The following is a 19578-nucleotide window of genomic DNA, read 5'->3' as shown; positions in this document are numbered from 1 at the left end:
ATCGTATCTGTTACTAACTACAGAAGCGATTTCAGAACAATCTGAGATGATGGGTGTCAAAATCCTCTTTGTGCTTTTTGAGATGAAACGACCCAATGGTTAAATTAGTATTATTTAGAGACCCATCCCCAATTTTTTTTTTTACTTTGTTGCATTTATGGGGACTCGTGACTCATTCAGGGGGTCTGAGACGCCCCTGGGCCCCCCGTAATTCAGACTCTGCTCACACTATACCCCCTTCTATGGTGGTAAGTGTCAAATACAGTAGTGAATCATACAATCACAACACTCATAATATCCTACTAACAATGTGTATATACCGGTATAGGCTATTCGAAGAATAATGTTGAAACTAGTTATTTTATTTTTGACATAAATGTGACTAATGCTGGAGAACTTTGTTCTAAAGCGATGTCCACACCAATTGGATGTAGTGACCATATAGTAGCTATATACAGAAAAGTCAGGGTTCCAAAGGCTGGGCATAAAATAGTGTAGGCCAATAAGAGATCATACAAAACGTTCTGTAGTGATTCTTATGAAGATATTTTTTATTTCATTTTTTAATTTCACTTTTATTTATACAGGTAAGTCTATTAAGAACAAATTCTTATTTACAATGTCCTGTAATGAGCAGCATCCAGGCGCTGCACTTGATGCATTCTTCCAGTTATCAATAAGCATGCACCAAAACCACAAGCATTGTATTTGGTACAAATAATTCCATAAGTATTGGCCTCAGCTGAGTATGATAATGATTCATGTGGCTGTTGAGCAAGTAGAGGAGACTAAACTTATTAGTTTTTACCTTAGAAGGTAAACTGTTATGGTCAAAGCATATTGTTTCTGTTGTTGTAAAGATAGGGACAATTATGACTATGATAAAGACGTGCTCGGCTTTTTCAACAACACATTCAACCAAACAAGTCCTGCAGTTTTATCACATCTTGAGTATTGCCTGGTTATATAAATGTGAGCAGCATTCACACAGAGGACTCATATCAACAAGATGCATTTGTTTCTCTTGGCTCAAGGTAGAGGAAAGATTGACTGCATCACTTCTTGTTTGTATGAGAAACATTACTTTGTTGAAAATAACATACAGTTCTGACAGACATACCCCACTAGACATGCCACAAGGGGTCTCTTCACAGTCCCCAAGTCCAAAACAAATGTAAGGCAATGAACAGTGTTGTACAGTGCATTCGGAAAGTATTCAGACCCCTTGACTTTTTCCACATTGTTACGTTCCAGCCTTACTCAAATGGATTGAAATGTTTTTTGCCGCCTCATCAATCTACACACAATACTCCATAATGACAAAGCAAAAACAGGCTTGTAGATATTTAAAAAATATATACAGTACCAGTCCAAAGCTTGAATGCCAAGAGTGTGCTGTCATCAAGACAAAGGGTGGCTACTTTGAAGAATCTCAAATATATTTTGATTTGTTGAACCCTTTTTTTGTTACTACATGATTCGATATGTGTAATTTCATAGTTTTGATGTCTTCACTATTATTCTACAATGTAGAAAATAGTAAAAATAAAGAAAAACCCTGGAATGAGTAGGTGTCTATATATATAATATACACACACACACACACACACACACACACACAGTGATGACAGGAGCTTGACAACCTTCCAGTCCTATTCAGTTAACCAAACATTTATTTAGGGAAATCTGTACATGTACACATGCATTGTAATTAAACAAAAATATATTGGTATCATTCAGGATCAACAGAGCGAAATTTATTAACACGTATTGCTATTATTACCTTGATGCAATATAAAATGTACACAGAATAATTTTATAAAAGATGATCTACTGTTAAGAGAACATTATGGCATGCAGATTACATTATTGCTTTGAACAAAATATCTTAACTATCATTTCATAGAATGTCTAACTATTTGATGTGAACAGTTATTTTCCTATATTGATATTCATGAATTAAAGGATTTGAAACATCCAATAGAAAAGTTCAGTAGATGCACATGCTTTTCACATAATCTGATGTTACTTATATTTGTACTATATCTGCAATGGAACCTCCAAGTATATTTTCCACAGAGCATAAATTAATGGTAGGTCAAGTAAGTAGTGATGTTGCATAGTGATGTACTAGTTATGGTGATATGTTCTGTCATTACACATCCAGTTTTAATTGATTCAGACATATCAGAAGATATCATGCATTTCCTGTTCATTAGTACTATTACATTTTGTTTTGCCAATTTAACAGGCATTTAGTTGCATGGCTTAGATTGCTTCTCCACAAGAACAGCACAGATTAATGAATGGTCTCATACTGTAGATTCAGCTGGATTGGTCTATTTGGCACTGAGATCCACTATTAGGTGCTGGTAGGCTAGGGTGTTGCCTTTAAAGCTGGCTGCTAGCAGCATGTCTTTGTTGTCCACAGACACCAAGCTGAAGGCCCGGGGTGCTCTCATGTTGAGCTCCTGGAAGGGCTGGAAGCGCTGGGTGAGGTCATCCCACAGGTAAACTCGAGAGAAGGAGAAATCACTCCCTAGGAGAAGATACTGGCGGGGGCCCACAGTGAATGGATACACAGCCATGGAGCCACGTGAGGGCAGGGTCTGAATCTCAACATAGCGCTGCCCCTCCCATCGGAGAATCTTGGAGTCACCAATGAAGCGTGTAAGGCAAAGGTAGAGAACGTTGCGCACCCAGAAATGCTTGACCATCTGCACGTCGAAAGTCTCAGTGATTTGGGAATGAAAGGCAAACTGGCGCAGGCTGCGGTTCCACTGGTAAACCACTGGGGGCTGAGAGGCACTGGAGAGAATGAGACGCTGCTTCCCTTCCACATCTAGGAACTCCACATGGGTGTCACGATGCCAGGGATGAAGGGATTGGTGGGAGTAGAAACCGTTGCTGTTCCAGCGGTATATGCTCGTAGAGCCTGCCTTGGAACTGTCTGCCACGGCAAAGTACCACTCATCATCCAGCTGGAAGGTCTCAACAAAGTTGGGTTTCCTCACACGTGTGGTGTCAATGTCCTGAATCTTCACAAATCGCTGTGGGTCCTCTTCCCACCTGAAAAGGTGTCAACCAGGTCAGCCATCCCAAAATCATCATCACAAACATCTAATCGTAACACAATTTTGGCACATTTTCAATAAGGATTTACCCCAGTTTTTTACCCAAAAGGTTCAGACTTTTCTGCTTCTATCTACAAAGGCTGGCACCCGTGCCTCACTGGGCCATGGCTCTGGCAGACCTGTTCTAACTTGGGGCCAAGCCAGGCGGCTGGTACTTTTCAGCTGTCATTTACATAACACTTGATAACTGTGAACTTTAACACCTCACAAATCAACAGTCTTGAATTATGCATAAGTTGTTGATTGTGCTCGCCACTGGTTGAATCAACTATGTTTTCACGTAATTTCAATGAAATTACGTTGAACCAACGTTGAATTGACGCCTGTGCCCAGTGGGAAGTCTTAAGTGTCATACTCTGATGGAAACACAATTACACCAGAGCCTACATTAACATAAAACACTGGTGGCCCGCTGGTGTGTGGGTAAGTCTTAATGGAAAAACGCCAATGGCTAAGAAAATTAACAAATCAATTACATTTTGCCTTTGATAAAGAATTGGAATAAGTCTCACTTGTAGATGTGGGATCCTCCAAAAAGTTGAGCCACAACCATGTAAAGAGTGTTGTTTATGACCACAGGCTTGCAGTAGACAGCGGAGCGAGCTAGGAGAAACAAAGAAGCAGAAAGCAGCAGGTTTAGCTGAATTCAGTCTCCTCTGTGTACTTAAAGATACAATGTAAAATCCCTTGGTCTATAATTAAGTGATAACAGTTGAATGCATTGGTTGTCTTGTGGCATGATTTGTTATATTAAAAAAGGCTTAAGTCAAAGAAGAAACTAACCTGTTATATTATGGTACATCCGGAAGACCATTTCCACATGATCCCATACAAACAGTGTACAGAACCCAGTATCAGGCTGGGCGAAGGCCACAAACTGATTGTTGTTGAATTCATAGGACTCCACTGACACAGACTGGAAGGGAAAAGTCTCATAAACGGCAAAGTCTACAGGGGAAGACAGAGATGAGGATTATCAATCTATCAATTAAGTGCCTTGCTGTCCTGTGAAATTAATTTCAAGATGATTTGGGGCAAACCTGCACTGATACAGTTGAAGTCTCGTGGGGTGAGATCATGGATTCTGCGACCTTGGAACTCAAATGGGCTGGCACAGTAGATGGCAGGGACAGAGGTGTTGGTCTTCTCCATCCAGTCCACCAGCCACTTGATTTTACAGTCACAGCGGAATGAGTTACCCCGCAGATCTCTGGGTAACACATAGAACAATAGAATGACAGAAGGTAAACTGTCTCGTAAGGATTCTTGGTAGCGCATTTCCAATTACAGCGCTGAATAAAGTTGTAATAACATGGTGATAACTTAGTTACTTCAAAAACATATCACAAGATGAAACCTATGATAAGGCTAACGTGTCCCTTTCAAAAAGTAGTGTACTTACAAGTCTGTCAAAATATCAAGATATTTGAAGAGTTCTCGTGGAAGGAACTGCAGGTTATTATTTGACAGAGAACTACAAGAGACAGAGATCAGATCAAATGTATAATAATCATAACATGTCCATGCAATACGTAACAAGTATTCTTCCATTGATATTTACAGAGAAAAAGTCAGAAGATATACTCACAGGTGAGTCAAGGATTTAAGCCCTCTGAAGGTATGCTTTGACAGGGCTTGGACGTCATTGTTCTCTACAAATCTGATGAAAGCAATCATGATAATCAAGATACTTGTGGTAGAACTGGGGGTCATTTGCTAATATACAGTACCAGTCTGTTTATAATTCCATGTGTTTTTTCATAGTTTTGATGTCTTCACTATTATTCTACAATGTAGAAAACAGTAAAAAAATTAAGAAAACCCCTTGAATGAATCTGTGTGTCCAAACTTTTGACTGGTACTGTAATTCAATCAAGACCATTTAAATACATTGCCATGTCACTCATGGACAGTACACAGCCTTGTTTTCCATATTCAGAGTGTGATATTTGTCTTATTGAACCTGATTGTGTCTCCGTCTTTCCCTTATTTATTTACTTCAAAAGCCTGTTCCTAAGGGGAACATGTCCTGCAAACTTTGAGAGATTTCATTTAGCTTCCAGGGAATGCTTCCTGAATCTTAAGCAGCTGTAATGGGAACGGGCCTGTCTGCTGGCTGGACTGTCTGCAGTAAGAGCGGGACTAACCTTGAGGATAAGCCAAGTTGTAAGGAAAAGAGGGGGAGGGAATCTTTTACTGGCTATGGTGCAAAGCGTCCAAAACAACCATTAATCATCCGCTCACATTTTTCTAATGGAGGTAACGTAGCAGGTGTACGTCTCTTGGGTATACTTAAAATCGAGAAATGACTTATAGGCAAAACTGCCCTGTCATCAGATAGTTAGTAGGGTGCCTCTACATGGGTTCAGGAATAAATATAGTCTGAGCCCTGTATCAAAGTTCAGCTGTTTGGACATTGAACTGAGCCACTTAGAAACTAAAAGAATGTTACTGTGCAAATGTTGCCAACTATCAAACAAGTTGTCGATTGGACAATATTTGGCTTAAGTTACTAATGCAAACATAGCTCTGTGAACTACCTGTACTACACAAATGACAACCACAATTAATCTCTTCAAAACAATGCACACATGAGAATTTCTCATCATATCACCAACATCTCCTTATTTTAGGATGATGAATCTATAATTTTAGTTGATGGAATGATGAAAGATAACCACAAGTGACAATTGGCTACAGGTGCATTCTCTGTCTTCATTCTGGATGTGTGAGGCATCCCAGGGCTACACTATGTGAGCTCAGCCAGCCTGCAGTCAGTCTCCCATTTGGAGCAGCACTGGATATGAAGATATGAGTTCATTAGCATTCACAGTGAGGAGCCACCTCGGGTAGAGCTGGCTGGGTGCTGCAGAGCCCTGGGGCTGGGCTGCAGCCAGAGCCACACAATCACTTTATGGAGCCTAATGCATTGCTTACATGGAAAGCAGCAAATGCGATGGCATCAGCAACTTAATATTTCCTGGTGGCCAACTTCCTGTCAATTAACAAAACGGCATGCTCAGCTTTATCAGGCCCCACAAAGGAAGGAAGACTAGTCTCTGGTAGGAGGAGGTACAATATTCAATGTTACTTGAGCTTTCCTTGTTTGGCTGAGGACTGGACACCATAGTAATCTTTCATTGTAACACCACTTCCTCATTCTTTCAGATATAATGTTTGTTGAGCATATACAGTTGAAGTTGGAAGTTTACATACACCTTAGCCCAAAACATAAGCTCCTTCCTGAGCTGTATGACGGCTGCGTGGTCCCATGGTGTTTATACTTGCGTACTATTGTTTGTACAGATGAACGTGGTACCTTCAGGCATTTGGAAATTGCTCAAAAGGATGAACCAGAGTTGTGGAGGTCTACAATTTTTTTTCTGAGTTCTTGGCTGATTTTTATTTTATTTTCCCATGATGTCAAGCAAAGAGACACTGCGTCTGAAGGTAGGCCTTGAAATACATTCACAGGTACAGTGGGGCAAAAAAGTATTTAGTCAGCCACCAATTGTGCAAGTTCTCCCACTTAAAAAGATGAGAGGCCTGTAATTTTCATCATAGGTACACTTCAACTATGACAGACAAAACGAGGGGAAAAAATCCAGAAAATCACATTGTAGGATTTTTAATGAATTTGTTTGCAAATTATGGTGGAAAATAAGTATTTGGTCACCTACAAACAAGCAAGATTTCTGGCTCTCACAGACCTGTAACTTCTTCTTTAAGAGGCTCCTCTGTCCTCCACTCGTTACCTGTATTAATGGCACCTGTTTGAACTTGTTATCAATATTAAAGACACCTGTCCACAACCTCAAACAGTCACACTCCAAACTCCACTATGGCCAAGACCAAAGAGCTGTCAAAGGACACCAGAAACAAAATTGTAGACCTGCACCAGGCTGGGAAGACTGAATCTGCAATAGGTAAGCAGCTTGGTTTGAAGAAATCAACTGTGGGAGCAATTATTAGGAAATGGAAGACATACAAGACCACTGATAATCTCCCTCGATCTGGAACTCCACGCAAGATCTCACCCCGTGGGGTCAAAATGATCACAGAACCACACAGGGGGAACTAGTGAATGACCTGCAGAGAGCTGGGACCAAAGGAACAAAGCCTACCATCAGCAACACATTACGCCGCCAGGGACTCAAATCCTGCAGTGCCAGACGTGCCCCTCTGCTTAAACCAGTACATGTCCAGGCCCGTCTGAAGTTTGGATGATCCAGAAGAAGATTGGGAGAATGTCATATGGTCAGATGAAACCAAAATATAACTTTTTGGTAAAAACTCAACTCGTCGTGTTTGGAGGACAAAGAGTGCTGAGTTGCATCCAAAGAACACCATACCTACTGTGAAGCATGGGGGTGGAAATATCATGCTTTGGGGCTGTTTTTCTGCAAAGGGACCAGGACGACTGATCCGTGTAAAGGAAAGAATGAATGGGGCCATGTATCGTGAGATTTTGAGTGAAAACCTCCTTCCATCAGCAAGGGCATTGAAGATGAAACGTGGCTGGGTCTTTCAGCATGACAATGATTCCAAAACACACCACCCGGGCAACGAAGGAGTGGCTTCGTAAGAAGCATTTCAAGGTCCTGGAGTGGCCTAGCCAGTCTCCAGATCTCAACCCCATAGAAAATCTTTGGAGGGAGTTGAAAGTCCGTGTTGCCCAGCAACAGCCCCAAAACATCACTGCTCTAGAGGAGATCTGCATGGAGGAATGGGCCAAAATACCAGCAACAGTGTGTGAAAACCTTGTGAAAACGTTTGACCTCTGTCATTGCCAACAAAGGGTATATAGCAAAGTATTAAGAAACTTTTGTTATTGACCAAATACTTATTTTCTACCATAATTTTCAAATAAATTCATTAAAAATCCTACAATGTGATTTTCTGGATTTTTTTCCCTCATTTTGTCTGTCATAGTTGAAGTGTACCTATGATGAAAATTACAGGCCTCTCTCATCTTTTTAAGTGGGAGAACTTGCACAATTGGTGGCTGACTAAATACGTTTTTGCCCCACTGTACACCTCCAATTGACTCAAATGATGATCAGAAGCTTCTAAAGCCATGACATCATTTTCTGGAATTTTCCAAGCTATTTAAAGGCACAGTCAACTTAATGTATGTAAACTTCTGACCCACTAGAATTGTGATACAGTGAATTATAAGTGAAATATTCTGTCTTTAAACAATTGTTGGAACAATTACTTGTGTCATGCACAAAGTAGATGCCCTAACCGAATTGCCAAAACTGTAGTTTGTTAACAAGAAATTTGTGGAGTGGTTGAAAAATGAATTTGAATGACTCCATCGTATGTGTATGTAAACTTCCGACTTCAAATGTATGTGTGTGTGTGTGTGTGTGACTGAATGAAGGCACAAAGTGGGACACTTACAGGTACTGCAGGTGTGCCAGACCTGCAAAGGCATCATCAGCCACCACAGTGAAGGTATTGGAGTTCAGAAGACTGCAGAAATGTAGAGAAAGGGAGAGGTTTACAAAATACTGGAATTAAATGTTTCACTTTCCATTTAATTTCCAGAAAAATACTGCTGGAGAGGTTAGAAGACATCTTACTCAATACTGGTACTGTAAATGTGTATTTATTTACACTTAATTTTAAATGGACACAATTAGTGTACAAAGCATCTCCTCCAGTAACAAATAAATCACTTGAATTTGTGTGGAGTGGACAAGAATTACTCAATTTAAAGGCAGTGATCAAGTATTCAATATACATAGTATGGGTCGGCCTTAATATAAACTGAAACCACTTAATCTTAGCACACACACTCCATTGAATCTGCATAGACAGATAAGCCATTGTTTAAATAGAAGAGAACTGAAGGGAGTCAGTCATGGGTGATGACACTGATACAGAGCCACTTTACTCACTAATGCCATGTCACCACTGTTTTCAATAACAGTTTATTTCAAGAGATTTATAGTGATTGTATTGTTGAACAAATGTTACTTCACAACTTGTACATCTTATCTAATTTCAGTTCCTTTCAGAAAGAATTCACACCTCTTAAGTTTTTTTTTTCCATATTTTGTTTTACAGCCTGAATAAAACATTAATTCAATGTATATTTTGTGTCACTGAATAACCCATAATTTCAAAGTGGAATTTTGTTGATTTTTTTGGACAATTAATAGAAAATGAAAAGCTGAAATATCAACTCAAGACAATTATTCAACTCCTTTATTATGGCAAGCCTAAATAAGTTCAGGAGTAAACATTTGTTTTACATATCGCATAGTAAGTTGAATGGACTCATTCCGTGTTTAATAAGTGGTTAACATTATTTTTTAATGACTACCCTATCTCTGCACCCCACACATACAATTATCTGTAAGGTCCCTCAATCGAGTAGTACATTTCAAGCACAGATTCAACCACAAAGACCAGGGATGTTTTTCAATGGCTTGCAAAGAAGGGTACCGATTGGTAGATGTGTAAAAAAATTAAAAAGCAGACACTGAACATCCATTTGAGCACGGCAAAGTTATTAATTTGGCTTTGGATGGACACACAGTCACTACAAAGATACAGGACACAGGAGATTGGTGGCACCTTAATTGGGGAGGACGGGCTCCTGGTAATGGTTGGAGCAGGATGGGTGGAATGGTATCAAAAACAAACATGTGGTTTATATGTGTTTGATGCCATTCCATTCCAGACATTAGTGTGCTATCCTCCCTTCAGCAGCCTCCACTGATAAAGGCGTCCTTCCTAACTCAGTTTCCGGAGAGGAAGGAAACTGCTCAGGGATTTCACCATAAGGCCAATTGTCAGTTTAATGGTTGTGATGTGAGAAAACTGAGGATAGATCAACAACATTGTAGTTACTCCACAGAGTGAAAGAAGGAAGCCTGTACAGAATACAAATATTCTAAAACATGCATCCTGTTTGCAACAAGGCACTTAAATAATACTGCAAAAACATGTTGCAAAGAAATACACTTTTTTGCCTTGAATACAAAGTGTTATGTTTGCGATAAATCCAACACAACACAACACATTACTAAGAACCACTCGTCATATTTTCAAGCATGGTGGTGGCTGCATCATGTTTTGGGTATGCTTGTCATTGCCAAGGATTAAGGTTGAATAAAATGGAAATAGGATGAAAATAAATGGAACAGCTATAAGCACAGACAAAATGCTAGAGAAAATCGTGATTCAGTCTGCTTTCCAACAGACACTGGGAGATGAATTCCCCTTTCAGCAGGACAATAACCTAAAGCACAAGGCCAAATCTACACTGGAGTTGCTTACCAAGATGACATTGAATATTCCAGTGGCCTAATTACAGTTTTGACTTAAATTGGATTGAAAATCTATGGCAAGACTTGAAAATGGCTTTCTAGCAACTTGACAGATCTTGAACCATTTTAAAAAGAATAATGACTTAACATTTTTACAATCCAAGTGTGCAAAGGTCTAAGACTTACCAAAACGGCACTTCTACAAAATATTGACTCAGGGGTGAAAACTTATGTAAATGAGATATTTCTATATAATTTTCAATAAATATGCTACAATGTCTACAAGCATGTTTTGACTTTGTCATTGTGTGGTATTGTGTGGCGATGGGTGAGATTTTTCTTGATTTATTCAATTTTGAATACAGACTGTAACACAACAAACAGTGGAGTAAGTCAAGGGGTATGAATACTTTCTGAATGAACTGTATATGTTTAGCCCTCCAACATCTATTATCCTGATTTGCCTCCAAAACAACCAGCGAGATTGGTCAAGCTGAATTTTTGTTGTTGTACAGAAGATATGTTTTGGAGAGAACATGTTTAGCATTTTCATTGACCCAAGCCACAGAAGTTAAGTTGAGACTGCTCTAATTCCTCTACCTCAGACAGTAAGGGTGAGGATAGAATGATGGGACATGCATGAATACTCACAGGAACTGCAGCAGGTGCAGGTGGGAGAAGGCTCCCTCTGGGATTGTAGTGAAGGCTGCATTCACCATTGTCCTGAGAAGTACAGACAATCAACAAATCAAATCCTACCCCCATTGTGCACAAGGGCTTGTTGTTCCACGCTAAATGTGTATATGTTGCCAGTCAGCCACATATGTTTTTGTGATGTATTCATGAGAATAACATGTTTATGAGCATAGCTTTTGGTTTAAAAAATTCTGGTCACAGACTTTTAGTTTTTGTACATTTGAAGGGGAGAAATAAGAATTGTTAGGGCCTGATGGATGTTGGTGCTGCATCCCACCTAATCAATATGAGTGGACAGAGACTGCAAGGGGATGTCCTCCCTAGTCCCCAGGCACAGTCAATCTATTGACAGAACTAAACATGCAGAACGGCATGTTTTACCAGGAGCTCATGCGGCTCAATCTGTATTACCATTTGAATTTCAAGGAGGGCGAACTCTTTTGAAACTAGGACACACAGTTTCTTTATTCACAGGTTCCTGTATTCATCACTTTAAAAATGAGGCTACCTCCACCTTGTAGTGCTTGTTCTCGTCAATTCCCCAAGCTCTTTAAATACAAGAACATTATGTTCAATTACAGAAAGATAATACATTGAGTCAATATCAACTAAAATAAAAGTAAACAAATAACTCAAATGTCACCATACTGAGTCCTATGCTACAGAATCTATGACATTATTGTCATTCCAATTACTGTGCACTATTTATCTAACCTTTGTAAGGTTACTATCCCTTGGAGGACATGCATGTCTTTTGCTGTGAATCTGTCGTAAGTCGCAGGAGGGCTAAGGCACATCCCATTGCTCTACTCCAATCAATGTAGTCTAATTTCTGCTAGCTCCCCCTGACTTCTGTCCAAGGATGAGGAGAGACTGAGGCACAGGGACACAAATTGCCCATTTGTCATATTTCATTAGCATGTCGTGGCTGACCTAGCCCTGTCCATCAAAACACACATGCCATGGTGAACCTGCTCCTTTCTTTCTCTTAAGTCTCTTTAAAATCAGACACACGTTCTTGAGGAGCTCAAACACCATCTTGCTCTCCTGATAATGGTATTTTCAGAGACACAGTTCACTGTTGTTTAGAAAAGATAACCGTGGTATAACTTAAGAAGTTACAAAAAAAGGATCAGTGATTTTATACAGTATAAGCTTTTGGAAACCAGACACAGTAGAATATATTGTAAAAGCCCAAATGACCTTGTTGTAAAAGTGTAGCCTAATGTAAGGTCAACAGGCTAGTCCATGAATTATTAAGTAATCTGTAAAAACCATGCATGACATCAGATCTTCCATTTAGTAAGTCTTTATGTACATTATCAACAGCTGGTTTTATCATTTTGGAATGAAATGTAAGGAATAGACCAAAAAGCAGAGAGAGTATACAGGAACAGACAGAGTGATCAATGTTGTACTCACAGAGAGATGATCCCAGGGGGAAAGCTCTTGGGGATAGCCTTGGTATCCACACAGAAGGCACTGTCTTTGGTGCAGGAGCAGGTGACAGGACAACGGGGGATTTTGGGGACCCTCTTGGCCCCTGTCTCCCCCACCAGGCAGAGAAGCAGACTTAGGCCGGCCAACAGCCTCAGCCATTCCGGGACCCTTCTCGATCCGGCATCCAGCATATTTCCTCTTTGGATGGACAGATGGACAGGGACTAGTGACAAAGACTGCTGAGCCTCAAGAAGTTGTGTTTTCTCTGGTTACCTTGTAGCAGCAGCAGTAGTAGTGTTGCTGCTGAGATATCAAATGACTGAAGATTTGGAGAGGCAGTTCAAAAGAGAGAGAAGCAGAGAGTGAGAGAGCAGAGTCAGAGAGGGGGCATATTCACTGTGTGTGTGTGTATGTGTGTGTGTGCTCTGCAGCTTCCCTGGATGTGTGTGTGTTCTCCCTAGAGCTGCGGTCAGAGCGCAGACTGCGGGAGTGAGGCTGCAATTCCCCGTGTTAGGACCTGTACGCAGCACCGCTGACTGAATTATTTACTATCTCACAGAAGCCTTAAAAATATGGCCAGAGAGGCAGCCAGGCAGGGGGAGGGGAGAGGAGAGGAGCAACAAGGGCAGTAGCTGGGAGGGAATGGAAGGGTGAGGAGGCTCTGGGATCTTCACACTCTGCCGCGGACACACACAGCTTGACAGTATACAGACACCAAAATCAGAAATAAGACTTTTGAAACAATACTTTACCAAGTTATATTTTTATATGAAAGTTCATTTGTATTGTAAAACATGTACTGTATATCACATGAATCAGCAATTTACAGTTTGTTCAGATTTCAGATGGAGGCACAACACATTTGGCCTCTTACTTTTATTTACACGTAGGCCAACGTGTGCAGATCTGGAGGATGTTCCGGAGCATAAACAACCCATATTAGAACCTATAGAATTCCATTGAATCCTTCAGAATCTGAAAATATGGAAAACAGAGTTGCATACCCACACAGTGGAGCTGTTGGCCATATAATGGAGCTGTGTGGCTCCAGCAGCCAGTAGTTTGGTGGCAGCTGTGAGAGGAGACAGAGCTGCAGTGCCAGGCACAGCCAGCTTTCCCACACTTCAACACTGTTTTCATGAACAGATAGCAACCACCTTTGAGTCTGCTGGGTACTGTCTACAATTATCATGTTGCCTAGGTCCCATCACGCTGCTCTGTTTCAGACAGGCAATAATAGAGGAATTCTATGTGGTGTTCAACAGTGCTCCATTCTATCCCATTTCCACTCCAGGGACAATTTAACTATAGGGCATCAATATTCAGAGTACATATCAGGAAACATTTACATTGGTAGGAAAAAGACGAGAAACACTGCCATGTCAACTAACTACAACTGCTGCTAAATCAACGTGGTCTCAGGGCAATTCATATTATTGTGTACGTAAATCTGACACCCCATTTACTATGATATATTGAGTTACGTTAGTTTACATTATGAATGGAAAAGCAGTTGTAAAATATTATACGTCTGTCTCTGAGACCAGGTTGCTTGTTGCGCTGCAACAACAAAGGAAAATTATGGGGGAAATTTACATTGAAAGTTAGGGTAACCAAAACAACAAAGTTTAGGTGAATTTATGTAGCATGTTAGGTGATTGAGCTACATTTAGAATAAAGGGAAGGGTTAGCACCCATCCTCCCAGACCTCCCTGTTTTCATCTCTGTCTAAAGTAACTAGACCGTTAGTAGGTATCATACGTAAAGTATGTTTCATTTGGCTCTGAGACCAGGTTGCAAAAACAGCAAACATTTACAGCAACTGATCTACTACCTTTGCATTCAATGGTATTGTTTGTATGTGTGTTATTAATTACATCTTCATAAAAAATATTTGTTTACCCCTTTAAAGTCTACCTGGAAGATTCATATACTTTAGAGTTGATGAAATGGCACTCTGTCAGGTTTTTCAGTCACTACTGCCTCCCTGCCCCAGCCCTATATCTCATGTTATCTAGCATATATTGAGGGGGAAAAAACATTACTAACACCTGCTCTTTCCATGACAGACTGACCAGGTGAATCCAGGTCAAAGCTATGATCCCTTATTGATGTCACTTGTTAAATCCACTTCAATCAGTGTAGAGGAGACAGGTTAAAAAAATATGTTTAAGCCTTGAAACAATTGAGACATGGATTGTGTATGTGAACCATTCAGAGGGTGAATGGCCAAGACAAAAGATTTAAGTGCCTTTGAACGGGGTATGATAGTAGGTGCCAGGCTCACTGGTTTGTGTCAAGAACTGCAACACTGATGGGTTTTTCACGCTCAACAGCTTCCCGTGTGTATCAAGAATGGTCCATCACCCAAAGGACATCCAGCCAACTTGACACAACTGTGGGAAGCATTGGAGTCAACATGTGCCAGCATCCCTGTGGAGCGCTTTCGACACCTAGAGGGGCTGTAAACACAGTTTATGCTGTCTAAAGCCCTGTTTATACCTGGTGCTAACATGCATCATTTGTCCTGATCTTGTTCACTTTCTGATTGTGCCCACATGTTTTGACAGGTGTAGACAATAAAAAACGCATTGTGACGGTACACAATGTATATGGATATCTCATATGTAGACAGATGTGGAGAGTAAAACCATTTCCATAATTTTCCTGCCTTCTAAAATCATTGACAGGTGGCAACATGGACGTATGGCATCAGTGTCTTAAAAAATGTACATTTTGAAATAATATCTGACAAATTATTTGTATACAGGAAAATCTGGTCACAATGCAGACAGTGGGTGGATAAAAAACATTAGCACCATCTGTAGACGCATGTCTGAAAAAGTGGCCACAATCAGAATGTAAACAAGATCAGGACAAAGGACCCATGTTAGCGCCAAGTATAAGCGAAGCATAAAATAAATAACAATGAGAACATTCTAACAGCGTTTGAGTGTGGAGAGTTCCATACTTTAGACAAAACAGGCTGCCTGCTGTAGAGCACAGCAGCAGACATGAGGAGAGAACTTTGAGATTAGACGTGTTCCTACAAGCACAGCAGCTTTCTCTGTCCAGTCAGCACGTCTCCAACAGTTATAGCATAAACAGTTGTGCTTTTGGACTTCAACATTTCGGCTTTCCTGCAATTGAGATCGAAATCTAAAGACCTTGGAATAGAAGCAGTTTACGGTGTAAAGTCTGGCAAGTTTAGAGTTCAGAGCTACAGAGCCCTCTTTTCTTCTCTACCAGACTGTGCTCCTCCCCCCACCATTCCCCCTCCTGTGTGGCACGTGTATTCTGAATTAAAGCTATTCAACTCTGTTGAAGCCTTTTCAGTGACCTCATTGCCCTGGCCTGTTACCTGTGGGGATCAGACATGTTTGGATAACTGCTACTGTGCGTCACTGGCATTACTCAGTGTTTAACATTGACTTTTTAAAATTCATATTCTAACCCACATCCGAAGCCAGGGCCAAGCAGCCTGAAGAAGGCTCTCTGTCCTTGCTGCCATGTGTCTGGCTTTCACAGCCTCCCTCTGGCTACATATGAAGTAAGATGCTTCCTGTTTAACCTCAGTTACTGTTGTGCTCTCGGGAAAATCCAGCTGTCCCAGGTAATGCATTTGCACAGGTGGTCTCACTCAGCCATGTTCAGACTCCACTTAGACATATGCACACAGGTGTCACTAGCTATGCTACGGAGAAACTTCTCAAAGTAATACCAGCAACATAGTAATTCCAGTACAGTAAGTCTTCTGTACGCCCAAATGAAACTAGTCTGGTTGTAAATGTTTCCCAAAGTGGATATAAAAAGGCAGTGGTGCCAGCCAGCCACAAACTAACAGCCAGGGAGTTTACGTCTCCCATCAATAAAATGAGTCCTTACCTTATTGTAACATGCTAATAGAGCCGAAAGAGAAAGTCCTGAAGGAGCAACAGCATCCCCAATGAGTCGGGTGCAAATGCATCCAACCACTAAACCAGGTGACCAAGAAATCCAATAAGGTAAGTGTTTGTAACAGGTCGCGTCTGACAATTCTGTCACTTTTGATGACTGTCTTTATCAGCCAATTCAAAATGTAAAAATAAAATAAAAAATAAGCTTCAGATTATTTCATATTAGGCAATACAGGTGAAAACTGAGGATAAAACCTGCTTGCTGCAGAGCAGATTACATTTTAGGGGTGCAGCAGGTAGGTTGTAATGCTCATGCTCTGCAGAAAGGGGATATGACCCTTTGTTTTGTGACAGAAATCCTATAAAATAAAAAACCATAACAAAACCCTTTTTCAAACAGAAGTCTAATACTGTATGTTGTCTTGCTGGGGCTCAGTTACACATAGGAAGGCATTTCAGTCAGGCACTCTCATCCCGACTCAATTCAATTAAAGAGCTTACAAAGATATATGGCTCAGGGCAGGCCAAGTGATCTGATTAGTTCTGAGAACAACGACCCTGCTGTGATTCATTCCCTTCCCAATCTCGTCACTCACTCTGACTAGCAGAGGGAACATGCAAAGGGCTCGCTGCAGCCAGCCGGGAAATAGAACCAAGTTGAGAAATGCGCCCTGGGGTAGGCTAGAGTATCGTCCAGGAGACATGTGACACTATCCACACCAATCTGTCACACCATCAATAACTGGTGTGTCAAATAGCTCAAAGAAACTGGGTAGGACAGATGGGAGGTACCACAATGGGCATGTCTGCCAACCTTTTGAACTTTTATTGACTAGATTTGCATCTTCGGTTTTTGTAGGATTCAGACAGTGTAACAGATGATAAAAGATGGTGATGTAGATGGTTACACTAGGATGAACAGAACCCTGGCATTAATGGAAAACAGAAGCACATAGTAAATAAAGGGCAAACACCCAACCTGAAATACTCCAAACACTACAGCGTTACACAATTAGCAAATACAGGTGCACTTATATGTACAACAATCAAACTATCTAAATCTGCATAATGATACAAAGTAAATACCTTTGCCGCTACACACCACATTCATGCAATACGGAGTCAATAACTCATCTCTAGTGGTCCGTGCTGATTGGTTTAAAAAGGATGAAGTATTTAAAGTGGTAGCCCCAGCTTTTTCAGATTGACATGATCGTCCTTAATGAGCTTCGATTGAGTGGTATGGCAACCAATGAGGGGAGCCACCCCCCCCAGGTAGGCGGAGAGTGGGAGGGTTTTTGTACATGGTGTCTTCATCTTTTACTGGGAAAACAGATTACTATTGTCATATACCACTGAAGCTCTAAGTAAACAACTTTAATCAATCTCATGTCCATCCAGATCTCAATTTCCACCCCCTTTCCAAGATAGTGAGTTAGGGCATTTCTCAGATCTCAATTTCCACCCCCTTTCCAAGATAGTGAGTTAGGGCATTTCTGTTGAGCAGCATTTTGATGTTGATATTTTGAAACTGAATTACCAGAGGAGCTCAGAAATCCTCCAACAACCAAACATCATGTTTGTATCATAGCTTGATATCATGCAGTACTATCCAGAGCAACCATCTCCCTCCTTGAGCTGAGCCATCATAAAAGATAGGTGATATGCCTCTTGGGAGTTGGATGTGTTGAAGGAATGCATGTGCAGGTATCCTCCTGCCCATGGGGACAGAGGAGAAAGGCTTGGCACACCAGTTGATCCTATTTGATAAAGGGCCTGACAAAACCAGATTATATGTCTTAGCCTGGAGGAGGTGTCTGACTCATTCCAACGCAGAAGAAAGTTGATCCGGTGAGAAAGAAGAGGGGCCATGCCTGCAGGCATCACTTTTGTGAAGAGGCCAACACGCCTTGTCAACCTGACACAGCCATCTGCTGGTAGCTTTACACCCACCTACACAAAACCACTGTCCTCCATCTCCTCTTCCCCAACCACACCCATACTACCAGACTCCATAAATGCTTGAGTCAAGTAGCTTCTTGCCACAGTGTCCCCTCCAGTCCAACCTCTTTCACAGTCATAATCCCTCATTTATGGAATGAATTAGTCACCAAATATTTTTACAAAAGATAGACTTGAAAACATTTTACATTTCAGTGGCTATTAATAGGTGATGGAATGTCACTGCATGCGTTAGTTTTCCCGTTCTCTGTCTCTCTGTGACGTGTGAATGCCAGGGTTTATTCTTTCACTTTGAGCACAAGACCACTTCCATGATGAGCATGGAGGGAGGAGCAGGGCAGGAAGTGAGAGACAATACTGTGACGGCCAGTGAGGGACAACCTAACTGACTGTTGGGGTTAGTGTAGAGCAAGGCCTTTCCTGGACAGGCCTTGCTCTACACTAAACCCTATTGTCAGTTCTGTCCCAGGGCACTGGCGGCTTGTCACAGACACAGCCATCCCACAGACATGGGCCCAGTCGTCAACAGAGACCCCAGAATCAACAGCCAAAGAGCATGTATACTCCCTGCCAACAGCTGTCATATTGACCTCTGTATGCTGTTAGAGATTCTACACTATACTGATGAGACTGCTGCTTTCTTTATCCTTTTGTTTTGAAAACATTTACATCATAAAAATGACATATAATGTACCACTGCAAACTATGTTGCAAGAACTGAACTACACCCAAAAACCACAATGGCCACAGTCGGATACAAACCCAGACGATCATCAACTCCTAACCCTCAATAAAGAGGATGGAGAAACAACCCACCAGACAAAGTAAAATATATAATTTCTGACGTTATTTTAGGATTCAAAACATTACTGAGTAATTCACAGCCCACATTTTTCTCCCTTGTTTGTGCTTCAAAATGGTTATTTTGATTCGTCTGTGTTGGTTACAGCTCATTATAGGTGACATGGTCTTAGTGGCTGTTGAAGAGCTCTAACAGCTCTGACAGCACAGTGCCCCCACACTCTGGAAAGTGCCAGTGCCCCCCTTGCTCTGGACACTGCCCACTTCACTATGGGGAGTGCCCCCCTCGCTCTGGACACTGCCCACTTCACTATGGGCAGTGCCCCCCTCGCTCTGGACACTGCCCACTTCACTATGGGCAGTGCC

The 19578-nt window shown here is 41.2% G+C and overlaps 1 protein-coding gene across 1 annotated transcript; it reads right to left on the bottom strand.

The window, feature by feature from the left end:
• Positions 1-566: 566 nt before the first annotated feature.
• Positions 567-17585, bottom strand: LOC115111033 (leucine-rich repeat LGI family member 3-like). The gene is made up of 10 exons (XM_029636916.2): positions 17536-17585; positions 12536-12872; positions 11069-11140; positions 8541-8612; positions 4723-4794; positions 4537-4608; positions 4175-4344; positions 3918-4082; positions 3647-3737; positions 567-3069 (listed from the first exon to the last, which is right to left on the bottom strand). Exons 2-10 carry the CDS (start codon positions 12742-12744, stop codon positions 2340-2342), a joined length of 1653 nt encoding a protein of 550 aa, XP_029492776.1. The 5' UTR covers positions 12745-12872; positions 17536-17585; the 3' UTR covers positions 567-2339.
• Between the last annotated feature and the right edge of the window lie 1993 nt (positions 17586-19578).

This window comes from Oncorhynchus nerka, linkage group LG27, assembly GCF_034236695.1.
Source record: "Oncorhynchus nerka isolate Pitt River linkage group LG27, Oner_Uvic_2.0, whole genome shotgun sequence".
NCBI lineage: Eukaryota > Metazoa > Chordata > Actinopteri > Salmoniformes > Salmonidae > Oncorhynchus > Oncorhynchus nerka.
This window is presented reverse-complemented; position numbering and strand designations above follow the sequence as displayed.

Coding starts and splice junctions, on each gene's coding strand:
- LOC115111033 (XM_029636916.2), bottom strand. CDS start 12,744: ATGCTGGATGCCGGATCGAGAAGGGTCCCGGAATGGCTGAGGCTGTTG. Junction 11,141..12,535: donor CCCCCTGGGATCATCTCTCT/GTGAGTACAACA, acceptor TGTACTTCTCAG/GACAATGGTGAATGCAGCCT. Junction 4,083..4,174: donor CTTCAACTGTATCAGTGCAG/GTTTGCCCCAAA, acceptor CTTCCCCTGTAG/ACTTTGCCGTTTATGAGACT.